Here is a 13832-nt window from a genome sequence, read left to right on the forward strand (position 1 = left end):
ATGAGGAAGAAGAAAAGGTAACTCTTACCATTTACCACAGCTTGGATGGAACTGGAGAGCATTATGTTAACTGAAATAAGCCAGTCAGAGAAGGATAAACACCACATGATCTCACTCATTTGTGGAATATAATGAACAACATAAACTGATGAACAAGGACTGATCCAGAGACGGAGATGCATTGATTGGACTGTCGGGCCTTGGAGGGAAGGTAGGGAAGGGTGAAGGTAAGGGGGAAAGATCAACCAAAGGACTTATATGCAAGCATATAGGCCTAACCAATGGACACGGACAACAGGCAGGTGAGGGCATGAGCGGGGGGATGGGGAGGGGGAGGGGGTAACATGGGGATAAGGACACATATGTAATATCGTAATCAATAAAATACATTAAAAAAAAAAAGAAATAGACAATAGTGACCACAGAGTTTTGGTCTCTACCAGATGGCATTTTTGTCATAAGAGCCATAATGTTTATCTGGTATTTCAAATAACTACAGGAGCTGACAGCTATTTTGTTCTCTTTAACTAAAGCAGAGCCTGCGTGCGCTTTAAGGAGAGCACTATGCTTACCTGTGTGGGCAGGAGACTCCAGTTTTGCTTACTCCTGATCTGCCGGTCCACGAGGTCACCATCACATATGCTATCTGCTGCTCTGCTTAAAAGCATCAAGTGCTTTTTTATGTCCCCCCTGCAGGACAGAAACCAGTCTGGATTACACCATTGTGTATACTCCACTCCCCTCCCTCTCGGCTGTCTGGCCCTCGCAGGGTTAGGAACGGTACCAACTCTAACCCTCACTAGCTCTGAGCACTCACCCCGCAGCTACAGGCTTCACGTGTATGTAGTTCTCCTGGACAAAGAGGGGCGCTATTGAATAATCATGAAAAAAGAGATCGGATTTGTCCACAAGCGACATATGAGCAGTCTCCTCTCCGGCTGCAAACACCTTCCGGGCAACATCAAATGGGCCCTAAAAACAAAGGGCCAACATCCAAATGCTGACAAGACAAAATGGTGGCCAAGATGTGGAGCAGCAGGAACTCTCACGCATGGCTTCACTTTGAAAGATAGTTTGGTGGTTTATTACAAAACTAGGCATACTCTTAATCATACTATCCAGTAGTTGTACTCCTTGGTATTTACTCAAATGAATTAAAAAGTTCTATCACACAAAAACTTGCACATGAATGTTTAGAGCAGTTTTATTCATAACTGCCAAAACTTGGGAGCTGCTTTAGTAGGTGAATAAACAAACTGTGGTACATCCAGACAATGGAATATTATTTAGCACTAAAAAGAAATGAGCTATCAAGCCATGAAAAGACATGGAGGAACCTTAAATGCATACTACCGAGTAAAAGAAGCCAGTATGAAAAGGCTACACAGTATGATTCCAACTATATAATATTTCCAAAAAGGTGAAACTATGGAGATAGTAAAAAGATTGGTGACTTCCAGGGGACAAGGGAGGATGAATATACAGAACAGCGGATTTTTAGTATGCTACCATGGCAGATACACGTTATTAGACATTTGTCAAAACCCACAAAATGTACAACACTAAATGTGAATGGACTTTGGGTAATAATGATGTGTCAGTGTAGGTTCATCAGTTAAACAAATGTACCACTCGGATGGGGGTGTTGACAGTGGAGGAGGGTGTATGTATTTGGGGACAGGAGGTATATGGAAAATCTCTATACTTTCTGTTCAATTTGGATGTGAGCCTAAAATTGCTGTAAATTTTTTTATTAATATTTTTAAAAGGAGGGGGGAAAATACTGTTTAATCATTGCTCTAACTCAGGGGTCCTCAAACTTTTTAAACAGGGGGCCAGTTCTCTGTCCCTTAGACCATTGGAGGGCTGGACTATAGTTTAAAAAAAAAACTATGAACAAATTCCTATGCACACAGCGGCAGCAAAAACACCGGGTGTGCCAGATAAATGTTTTCGGCGGGCCGCATGTGGCCCGCGGGCCGTAGTTTGAGTACCCCTGCTCTAACTAATAAATTCTAAGTAGTGACTAGGTGAAATAGAACACTGAGAGATCATCGATAAGACTTCTCATTTCAGGGAGGTTATTAAACCATTAAAAACAGTTCCAGACCCATTAAAAACACGAATGAAATCCATACATCAAGGACTGTGAAAAAGCCACTTTATAATTATTGATGCATAATTATAATTTAAAACTTCCCCTTTTCAAAATCTACAATATACATTGCTAGTCCTTGAAAAGCATTTCATTTGAACTAGAAACACTTTTAACAGCTGTCTGTATCTCTTGTAAATATCCAGAGGTTCTATATGTGTGTCAAGTAACTAAGTCCAACCAGAATTAAGTAAGAAATGGAAATTTACTTTACCAGTTTGATGTCCTTTTTGGCTCTCTGAGAGTCAGCCTTGGCCTGGTCATAGGTTAGTGCCTTGCTTCGTGCACACCACATGCTCAGGTTGTGTAAAACCTAAGAGAATTGCAAATAAGACACTGTCGAGGTGGGACAAAACTACCACTCATTGTCCAGCCAGCGTTGCTCAGTGGTTGAGCATTGACCTATGAACTAGGAGGTCACGGTTCGATTCCTGATCAGGGCACATGCCCGGGTTGCAGGCCTGATCCCCAGGAGGGGGTGTGCAGGAGGCAGCCAATCAATGATTCTTCATTAATGTTTCTATCTCTCCCCTCCCCCTTTCCTCTCTGAAATCAGCAAAAATATATTCCACTCCCTCTCCTCAAACAGCTTTAAGGCATTAATTCAAAAGAATTATCAATTCTCATGTAATATATGTTTAATTTACCTGTCTGATATCTTGATTGGATCCCAAAATTATTTCATTCATAGCTGGAGGGGGAATCTTCAAACCCTCTTTAAATGCAATTGACATCATAGCACCCTAAAATTGACAAAGGAGAATCTTCAATGATTTCTTTTTTAAACTGATATAATCAGATATTTTTAAAATATTTATCAGGTACTTTCGAAGTTGACCTTAAAATAAATAGGATAGTGTGATGGGAAAAAAATTCCAAACATCATACCTTAATCTGTTCAACCCGAGGTCTTTGAAAACGAAGATCAAAACAATAATGAACCAAAGAGCGAATCTTAGGATGATTTCTATCATTGCACATACAAATAATGGGAATTTTTGTATGTTTTATCAGGCCAATTAGTTCCTAAAAGGCAAATTTGCAACACAAAAATAATTACTTTTAAAAAACAAGTACCACACAATATATGCATTTTCAGTTTTAAATACCAACTCAGCAACAAGCTTTAATTGCCACAGATACCACATAATAATTAGTTCTTTATATTTTCTGTGGGAAAAACACACACTAAAATCCAAGAGTAGCCCTGATCGGTTTGGCTCAGTGGATAGAGCGTCAGCCCGAATGGTCCCAGGTTCGATTCCGGTCAAGGGCATGTACCTTGGTTGCGGGCACATCCCCAGTAGGGGTGTGCAGGAGGCAGCTGATAGATGTTTCTCTCTCATCGATGTTTCTAACTCTCTATCTCTCTCCCTTCCTCTCCGTAAAAAAATCAATAAAATATAATTTAAAAAAAAAATCCAAGAGTAAAGCCCAGCCAGCATGGCTCAGTGGTTGAGTGTGGACCTATGAACCAGGGGGTCAAGGTCCAATTTCCGGTCAGGGCACATGCCCGGGTTGTAGGCTAGATGCCCAGTGTGGAGCCTACAACAGGCAGCCGATCAATGATTCTCTCTCATCACTGATGTTTCTATCTCTGTCTCCCTTCCTCTCTGAAATCAATAAAAATATATTTGAAATAAATAAATAAATAAAAACCAAGAATACAATGCTTTCATTACCTGAATTCCTCCCCTGTCCTCATTGCCTGCCATGCCGTCTACTTCATCCATGATGAGGGCGTGTTTCATGCTTACTGAAGGGGCTGCTCCACCTGGCCCACGTTGAGAAGCAATGGGAAGGGTCAGAAACAAAGTAACAGTTGTTCAAACACTGCTGCTTTATAAGCAATTTATCACACATTTGAAACTGATAACAACACATGGTACAAAATTCAAACAGTACCAGAGAATGCAGTGAGCAGAGATCCTCCCTCCCATCCTGGCCACCAAGGGCACCCAAATTCCCTCTCCAGGGCAAACAGTATGAGCAGACTCTATATCCTTTCAGAGATATGCTGTACATGTTAAAAATGTACGCAGAAAAATATACACCTTGGTTTGATCATCCGGTATGTTTTTGTGATCTGTTCTTACCTGTAGATACAGAACACCACACTTTTCAAGGCTGTTTAATAATGTTCCATTTTACACATCTATCATAATTTACTTATCTATCAATAAAATGCGAAGTTGCTTTCAATCTTTTGCTGTTATAAATCACACTAATGAATATCCATGTGTATGTCATTTTGCATATATACAAATATTAACAGTGAACCCAAAAATTAGGATTTCTGGGTTAAAGGCAATGTGTAATTTAATTCTGAGAAATACTGCCAGATTGCTCTGCCAAGCAGTACCAATTTACACTACCTCCAGCAATGTCTAAGAGTGACATTTCCCAAGCAAGTTCTTTTTAACAATGAGTTTTTACCATTGAAAGTACCAAGAAATCCAATGACCTGTGATATACCACAGGTTCTAAACATGCACTGTGCAGTCCTAGCTGGGCATCTCACCGTCCCCATAAGCTCTGGCCGTACTAGAACACAGCGGCACTTTCACAGTCTCCCCCTCCCCTACTCCTCTTGTCTGAACCCCTTGCACCCACAAATGAGTTTCTTCCTCATTCTTCAAGGCCCTGCAAACAAATGTTCCCCTTTTACTGGTAGTCTCCCCCAAAGCCTCAAATAGAATCACTTCTTCATCTAAAGGCCTCTGTCACCTCACTCAATTTATTTTCTTGTCCTCTTCATAGCATTCACCTGTGAATCCGCTAAAGTCATATGCAAAATACATAAACATGTCCATGTATGTATTTTTATCACATTCTCAGAAATTTCTAAGACCTAAAATAAAAGGTAACTATTGTCCTATTGGAGTTACAGCAGAGGCTTTTCTTAATTCTCATTAGCCCCGGGACTTAGCAGGGTGCCTAGTACATAGTAGCAGTTACTACACATTGAAATAAACTTGTTTTTCTTGCTTAACCCAAGAAAACAGTTCAAAAAGCCACATACTTGAATAAAAGCCTTTGATGCTGGTGTTATTCAGTGACTCAGCAACAACATCCTTTAAACTGTTCTTACTCCGAGTATCACTGGCATTCAGCTCCACGTAGCTAAATCCCAATTCCTAATCAAAACATTGGAAACCATTACTATCACGAGACGAATTAACATTCCCCCCTCCCTGAAAAAATAAGAGTTAGGGAAGAAAAAATCACGCCCTAGATGGTTTGGCTCAGTGGACAGAGCGTCGGCCTGCAGACTGCAAGGTCCCAGGTTCGAGTCTAGTCAAGGGCATGTACCTTGGTTGTGGGCACATCCCCAGTAGGGAGTGTGCAAGAGGCAGCTGATCGATGTTTCTCTCCCAGTGATGTTTCTAACTCTCTATCCCTCTCCCTTCCTGTCTGTAAAAAAAAAATCAATAAAATATATTTTTTTTAAAAAGAAAAAAATCACACAAGGAACGAGGAGTAAAAAAAATATGATAATAACAGACAATGAGGTTAACTATAATACACCTCACAATCATGACTTTAAAACATCATATTCATACATATCACACACATATAAACACATTTACTTTTAAAACCTCTGCTGACAAATCACTAACCTGGAAGAATATATTCGAATAAGCAATTTTACTGTTTGTTTCTTAAAGTCCTGAAAAGAATTAAATCTAACCATCTCAAGATTTCAATATCAGAAAAGTATATACACAATCGGTTAAAATATATACACACCACATACATACTCACACACAAGCATACATATCCCCTACACAAGCTCCCTCCGACGGTACTCTCCAACTGAACTACAAGAGAACACCCACCTGACAAACCAGAGAGGCCGTGGTTGTTTTGCCAACACCTGGAGGGCCTGAGAGCAATGCCGCTTTAAAACTAGAGCCATCATCTTTGCCGGCAAATTTACCAAACTTTGCTGTTAGAAAGAAAGAAGTTTCAGAGTGTTAGCTATATTAGCTAATAGAATTCAGGATTAATTGTGCATGAACTTAGCATAGAGAGCAGTCCTCCAGTTTAATTCTAAATTTGCTGAATATTTTCTACAAAGTATAAACAATAGGTTCCACAGCACTTAGAAAAAGTTCTACTCCCTACATCACCTCCACCCAAAATAAAAAACTAAAACTCATTAACTTGAAAACTCTGACTTGAAACAATACTTTTATGATTCCCTTTGCTAAAAAGCACAGGTCATGGAGCAGACTACCGGTCTCCAATCCTAAACCCAACTACCCTTAACTCCACCACTCACCAGCGGGGAGAACTTGGGAAGTATCCCTCTGGCCTGTTGCCTCCTTCAGAAAATGAGGATAACAACAGTAATGTGCCCGGGTGGATGCTGAGGGGATGAATGTGCCCAAGCAGAGCCTGGCATGAACCGCAGGTGCTGTGCCTTCAACTATCTTGCACAGCTCCATAGAATTCTTCCTCCCCTTATGACACGGTGCCTAACACATACAGGGTGCTCATACATACACTCACAATGACTGAGAGAGACTTGAATCTCCTGCATGCTTGGGAAAAGGGACTATAGTTAACCTGAAGCCTTAATCTTCTCTACGCACACAAAGCACTTATCTCCCCGCTTTAGGGTAGATTGTATGTGGTTTTGGAAAGAGAGAGCCAACTTAAATTTAACCTTGTATCATTACAATTATATTATCTGATACAAATAAAATAAATTGGCATCCTCGGCCAATGTCTAGTGACCACACACATTAATAACGCAGTCACCACTTTGACGATGACTTTACTGTGATGCTCACAGCTGAAGCTCAAGAAAACACTACCAATGTCTGTGATCTGAAACCTCTCCGCTCCAATAACCTTTTAGGCATTAAATGTATATTGTGGTGTTCACAGTCCATGACAAATACATGGTGAACAAGCACAGAACCTAGAGAAGCTAGGACTATCAGGCCTACCAAAAGCAAGGTTTTTAGGCTGCCTAATCTATAACTGTGCCTCTATTTGCACCTTTCCCCCAATCTCCTGGCACTCTTCGCAGTCCTGTTCATATAACCTTCAGATCTTGGTACATGTACCCTTTCCCATCAAACATCCACCTTCACCTAAGTAACTCCTACTTAGTTTCCAAGTCTTAGCTTAGACACCCCTTCCTCCAGGGATGAGAGCACACATCCCCATCCCTGACTACACACCTCCATCCCCTTAACACCCTATACTTACCCCTCTAGTAATACTCAGCACATTACACTGTAATCGCTGGCTCATGTCTACCTCCCCCACTGGCTGAGCTCCTTGAGGGCTGTGCTTTGTTCACAACAGCACCTCTGGAGACAGTGCAGCACCTGGGCTCGGAGCAGGTGCTCAATAAATGCTTGCTGAGAGATGAATGAACCGACTATTATACTCCCTCACATATGTGCAGCTGAGCAATGACATGGTGACAGACACACAAAAATGAATGAGCTGTAAATCACCGTGTTTCCTATCTTCGGACGGACTCTTGTGCCAGTTTTGGAGCCAGCGTAGGAGTTTGTTGGCACAGCTCTGGTCACCTTGCTGTCCAATTATGGTCTTGAGCGAGGTTGGCTTATATTTATCCACCCAGAGCAAATTTGCCACCTTATTTTCACTGCTGTCATCAGCCAAATTCCTAGCCCAGCTGTCACCACTTGTCTCCTCGGCCACCTGCTCCTTGAAGTCCAGGCCTCTCTGAAACACACTGGTTTCCTTTTTAACTGACGTCATAGGGCTGTCCTTTTTGGGAGTCCGTTGGCTCTTTCTGGATTCTGATTCCTTCTTATTTGGACTAATTTTTCTTTTTCCTTGGTAGTTTTTTTGGGGTGTTCTCTGTAATTTGGACTTTTCTTTATTCATCTTAAAAATGGGAAAAGTGAGGGAAAAAGAAACCTGGTGAGATAAAGAATTTCTATCCTGCTCCATGTACTCCAGAGGACAATCTGATATATCCAAATAAACTACCCAAGCTGGGTCTGTCTTCACAGTGGACCCTGCTGTTTATGACAATCATTACTTCCAAACTTTATAAAAATTAATAACACCCTGAAAAGTACCCAAATGCAATTTTTAAAAGTGAGAACATTTTTTTTAATAACCCAATATCAGTTTGAAAAAAAACAAGGTAAAGGATTAAGATATTTTTGTTTCAGTTTTCTAACTAGTTAAAAGTTAATGCCGCCAAGCATTATGCAAAGTGAAATATGCCAATCAGAGAAATCAAACACCATATAATTTCACTCATACGTGGAATCTAATGAACAAAATAAACCAACAAACAAAATAGAAACAGACTCGTGGATAGAGAACAGACTAACAACTGTCAGAGGGGAGGAAGGTTGCAAGGCTAAGCGAAAAAGGTGAAAGGATTAATTAAAGAAAAACCTCACAGACACAGACAACAGCATAGTGATTCCCTGAGGGGGAGGGGGAGATGGGGAGGTGGAAGTAAAGAGGTATAGGGGAGATAAATGATGATGGAAGGAGGCTGGACTTGGGTGGTAAACACACAATACAATATACAGATGATGTCTTACACAATATACCTGAACCTATATAATTTTATTAACCAATGTCACCTCAAAAAATACAACAACAAAAAAGCCCTGGTTGGGTGGCTCAGTTGGTTGGAGCATTGTCGCATTCACCAAAGGTTTCAGGTTCGATTCCCGGTCAGGGCACATCCCTAGGTTGAGGGTTCAATACCGTATCAGGGCACGTACAGGAGGCAACCAATTGATGTTTCTCTCCCGCCCCCGCCCCCCTTCCTCTCTCTCTGGAAAACAAAGCATGTCCTCGGGTGAGGATTAATAAAAAAAAATTTTTTTTTAAGCTAATGCCTCCAAATAACTATATCTGGTGTCAGGTGGGTGCAAGACTTATTGGGAGATCACTTTCTAAGTTATATAAATGTCTAACCATTATACCATACACCTGAAACTAATATTATATTAGAATGTCAACTGTAATTGAAAAACAAAATTTTTAGACAGTTAATACCTCCACAAAAACCTATACACAACATGTTCACAGCAGCATTATTATATTATATACACATATATTATTTTATATTATACCAAAAAATGGAAATAACCCAAATGTTCACCAACTGATGAATGGATAAACAAAATGTGGTATAGCCACACAATGGAATATTAATCACCAATGAAAAGGAGTGAAGTAATGGTACATGCTTCAGCATAGGTGAACCTTGGAAATATTATGCTAAGTGAAAGAAACGAGACACAAAGGGCATATTGCATGATTCCTTTCAATGAAATGTCCAGAGTAGGCAAATCCATAGACACAAAAAGTAGAGTGGTGGTGGCCAGGGGGTGGACATTAGAATCAACTGCGAATGGGTACAGGGTTTCTTCAGGAAGTGATGAAATGCTCTGGAATTAGACTGTAGTGATGGTTGCACAACCTTGCGAATATACTAAGATCCACTCATTTATATACTTTAAAAGGGGTGAATTGTGTGGTGTGTGAATGATGTCCAAATAATAAATTCTGTGGTGTGAATAATAAAAAAGGAAAAAATTAGTGCCTCTTTACCAGTGAGTGGATACTAAAATTAGTGGGTGAATGTTTGAGGAGAAACAAGATATTAGCATAGTCTTAAAGTATCTCCCCAATACATCTATCAGTTACAGAGGGGACACAGTCACTTTACTAGTGGAGAAACCCAGCAGATATTGACTTAACCACGTAATCAAGATTATTATCACCAAAAAAATAACAAAAAAGATTATCACCACCAATTATAAGAGATATCACATGACGTGATATGATGCACTGTGAAGGACACAATATCACTTCTGTAGTGTTCTTGCCAAAAATGCATAACCTCAAGCCAATCATAAGAAAACATCAAAGAAATGCAAATTTTCGGAAGAATGGCTCCTCCAGGAAAGACAAAAGAACTGTCTTAGACTGGAGGAGACTAAGACACAACAACTAAACTCAGTGTGGAATTCCTGGAACAGAAAAAAAGACAACAGGAGGAAATGTGACGTTTGGAAAACATGTGTGGTTTAGTTAGCGGCACGGTATCAATGTTAATTTCCTGGTTTTGATAACTGCTATGGTTATGTAAGTTGTTGATATTAGGGAACACTGGGTGAAGGGCCAATACAAATCATTCCCTAAGACTTTTCTAACTGGAACAAATGGCAGAGCACCCTGCACTTGAGTTACAGAGCTGGGACATTAAACTGGGCCTACTGGCACCCGTGTCCCACACTTGGAGAAGGCCTGTATGCATGGGAATGAACAAGAGTAACACCAGTAGAAGCAGAGAGACAAAACTGAAAGGGCCCAGTCTCCACCAGTAATCCTACACCAGACCCACCCTGCCCATAGTTTAGGTATGTAGGCCAACACTTTTCCCTTTTTGCTAAAGCTAGTATGGGCTGGGTTTCTATCACAACTGAAAAAGTTCTAATTAAAATTTAATTTATCATCTCAATAACTATATCATATCTTTTGAAGAACTCTTAAGCAATAACCTCTGCACAAAGTCATTGCAAGAATATGGAAAATATGGAAAGTTTAATAAGTAGATATGGGTAAGTGCAAAACACTGTCTCTCTCTCCTCATATTCCCTTAAAGATAAGGAAGCCCTAGCCAGTTTTGCTCAGTGGATAGTATCAGCCTGAGGACTGCAGGGTCTTGGGTTCAATTCTGGTCAAGGGGACATACATTGGTTGCTTGATGCCCGGACATATGCGGAAAGCAACCAATTGATGTGTCTCTCTCACATTGATGTTTCTCTCCCTCTGTCTCTCCCCCTCCTTTCCACACTCTCTATAAAAAAACAATGGAAAAATGTCTTTGGGTGAGGATTAACAACAACAACAAAGTTAAGGAAATGCATCAAAGAAGATATCCTGAAGCAGAGTCCACCTGCTCAAAAGGAATTAAGGTAGAATCATTTGCAGTAGAAGGGGAAGTTAATCTTTCAGCCAACAGGCCTGTAGCCACCCAAGAAATGTCTATGAAACAGGAAAGTTGCTACAAGTCAACTTAAATTAAGTTCGTTTTATACAAACCTCAGCTTCAACTGCTATTTCATATTTAGATTTCTTGCCTGGCATAGTTCGAATCAGATCCAATAGGCCATCCTCATCGATAATTTTTGTCCCCAAAGCTGCTGCCTAGTGATTAAAAATGCAAACCATTAAAAACCTGTATTCTAACCATTACTTTCTGCTAAAAAGAAAAAAGAGAGAGATCTGGGCCTCTTAATTGGTGAAAAGCCACATTTGTAAATTAAATAACACTGGAATTATTTTTTTTAAACCATATTCATGGAAAAGTACCATTGAAAAGAAAGAAAACGACAGATACATCCCTAAGACTAAGTTGGTGCCTGAAGTGTCACAGCACCACTGCTCTACCCTAGAAAGGCAACGCACGAGGGCCTAAGTCCAGCTCTCCATCCCCTCTCCCCGGACTGGCTTGGCTGGCAGACACCTTTCCCCACTGTCTCCCCTACCAACACAACTCCAGTGTGTCCATCCCCAAGTGATAAATTATGATCGGTCTAAGGCCATCAGGAAAGTGCTCGCCCTCCAACCTTCGTTATAGTACTGAAAGACCATGTGACAGGTCTGGCCAATGAGATTTAAGTGGGCTTTTACAAAAGTCATTTCTGGGGTAACTCTTGTAAGGCCAGTCACAGCTGAATGACATCTTGCCACCGCTCCCTTCTTTCTGCCTTGAATGTGGACTTGAATGCCTTGAGCTGTAGCCATCTTGCAACACAAGGCAACATGCATAATGTTTAAGGTTAACAAAATAAGGATAAAAGAGGTGGAAAATGGAAATAGCCTGGCTACATTACTGAGCTTCTGAACCAGCCCAGCAACTGCCTACCTCTGGACTTCTTGTTACATAAGGAAATAAGCTACTTGTTTAAACAAAGGTAGGTAGAGTGTTCTGTGACTTGGGAGCTAAAGACAATCCCACTTTCAGAGTTCCAATAAAAAATGTAAGTGGAATATATAAAAATACTTAGGACTAAAAAAAAAAAAAAAGAAAAGAAAAAGAAAACTGCATTTGCTTCTATCTTCAAATAAGATTTAAATTGGAATACTACACTTAAAAAGTCAAACAAACACGAACTGTGGCTTCAATTGGAAGACAAAAATCCTGGGATCAAAGCCAACTCTTCCATGGAGAAGAAATAACAGGGAAGAAATTGCTTCTCCATTTTTTCTCCTCTTAACTCTGTGTAAAGGGCATTACTACAAATGCCAAAGTGTGCAGGCTGTCTCACTGTGTTGAGAACACAGCAGCACCCACCTTGTCACTCTTGGACTGCCCGCTGTCACGGCCCATGACAAGGTAGTTTGTTTTCTTGCTGACGTTCCCAGTTACTTTTCCTCCATAACGTTCAATTAGAGACTTGGCCTCATCTCTTTCAATGGACTCCAGCACTCCTGTGATTACAAATATAAGGCCTTCCAAGCAATTTTCAGCTCCCTAAAAACCAAAATGTTCAAGCAGAGAGGAAATTACATGGTAGCTTTCCAAAGAAATATTTGGCATCAAAACTGCAGGAAGTTGACTTTTCTCATTTGACATCATAAATAATCTCAGCATGGAAAAATTTCCCGGAAATTTACAGCAAATAAGCAGAAACTGAAATTAAATCCTGAGAAATTCTTATGTAGGCTAATACTTAACAAACTTATAAAACCAACAAGGAAAAAACACATTCAATACAGTTAGCAGAGCTTATTAAAATTACACAGTCATACTATTTTCATTATGTTTAATATTTAAGCTACTAGTGAACTATAACTTTTTTTTAATTTCTTTATTGGTTAAGGTATTACAAATGTGTCCTCATCCCCCCATTATGAACTAGTATAACTGTAAGTAAACATCTAGATGCAACATCCACAGAAACTCTTGCTGTTGTGAAGAAAGAGAGCTTCAGTTCTGAAAGCTAAACAAGTTTGAGCTCCTGCACTTCCCTCTGGCTGTTTATGATAGTAAATCTAACAACCTATATATAACTTAACGGCAAGGTATTTCTTGGCTGGAAAGGTAACTTAATAATATAAAAGACACTGGCCAAAGCAAGCTGGATGGAGGAGACATTTAATCTTAATTGGAACTGTATATAGTAATAGACTTTTTTTTATTTTTACAATAAAAGATATAACCATGCAAAATGAAAATTATGTAAACCAATCTCTTTGAATAGAGAATTAAACACAGTCTTAAAATAGGTTTGAAAAGAAGCTAAACAAAATTCAAAGACTAGCACAATACAAGTTCAATCCTTCACCATCCAGGTAAAGAATCTTTTTCGAGGGGAAAAGAATAGATCTAGTCCTAGCCGGTTTGACTCAATGGATAGAGCATCGGCCTGCGGACTGAAGGGTCCCAGGTTCGATTCCGGTCCAGGGCACATGCCCGGGTTGCGGGCTCAATCCCCAGTGGGGGACTCGTAGGAGGCATCCGATCAATGATTCTCATCATTGATGTTTCTATCTCTCCCTTTCCCTTCCTCTCTGAAATCAATAAAAACATTTAAAAAAAAAAAAAAAGAATAGATCTGAAGCGACTGGGAGAGAAAAGGTTTAACTAATATCATCTCAAGGTCCCTTCAAGCCCTATGATTCTACGATTAAAATTATCTTG

At 40.0% G+C, this 13832-nt stretch overlaps 1 protein-coding gene across 4 annotated transcripts in view; it reads right to left on the bottom strand.

Moving 5' to 3' along the window:
- Positions 1–13832, bottom strand: part of RFC1 (replication factor C subunit 1) — a 65991-nt gene that overhangs the window by 10032 nt on the left and 42127 nt on the right. For all 4 annotated transcript variants that reach the window (XM_015561008.1, XM_015561007.1, XM_015561006.1 and 1 more), the window contains 11 exons: positions 12483–12662; positions 11228–11332; positions 7633–8032; positions 5995–6104; positions 5178–5292; positions 3838–3929; positions 3044–3181; positions 2803–2898; positions 2370–2468; positions 818–972; positions 573–690 (listed from right to left, as the gene is read on the bottom strand). In XM_015561008.1, the coding sequence (XP_015416494.1) occupies positions 573–690; positions 818–972; positions 2370–2468; positions 2803–2898; positions 3044–3181; positions 3838–3929; positions 5178–5292; positions 5995–6104; positions 7633–8032; positions 11228–11332; positions 12483–12662 (1608 nt within the window). The remainder of the gene's footprint in view (positions 1–572; positions 691–817; positions 973–2369; positions 2469–2802; positions 2899–3043; positions 3182–3837; positions 3930–5177; positions 5293–5994; positions 6105–7632; positions 8033–11227; positions 11333–12482; positions 12663–13832) is intronic.

This window comes from Myotis davidii, unplaced genomic scaffold (assembly GCF_000327345.1).
Source record: "Myotis davidii unplaced genomic scaffold, ASM32734v1 scaffold235, whole genome shotgun sequence".
Classification (NCBI taxonomy): domain Eukaryota; kingdom Metazoa; phylum Chordata; class Mammalia; order Chiroptera; family Vespertilionidae; genus Myotis; species Myotis davidii.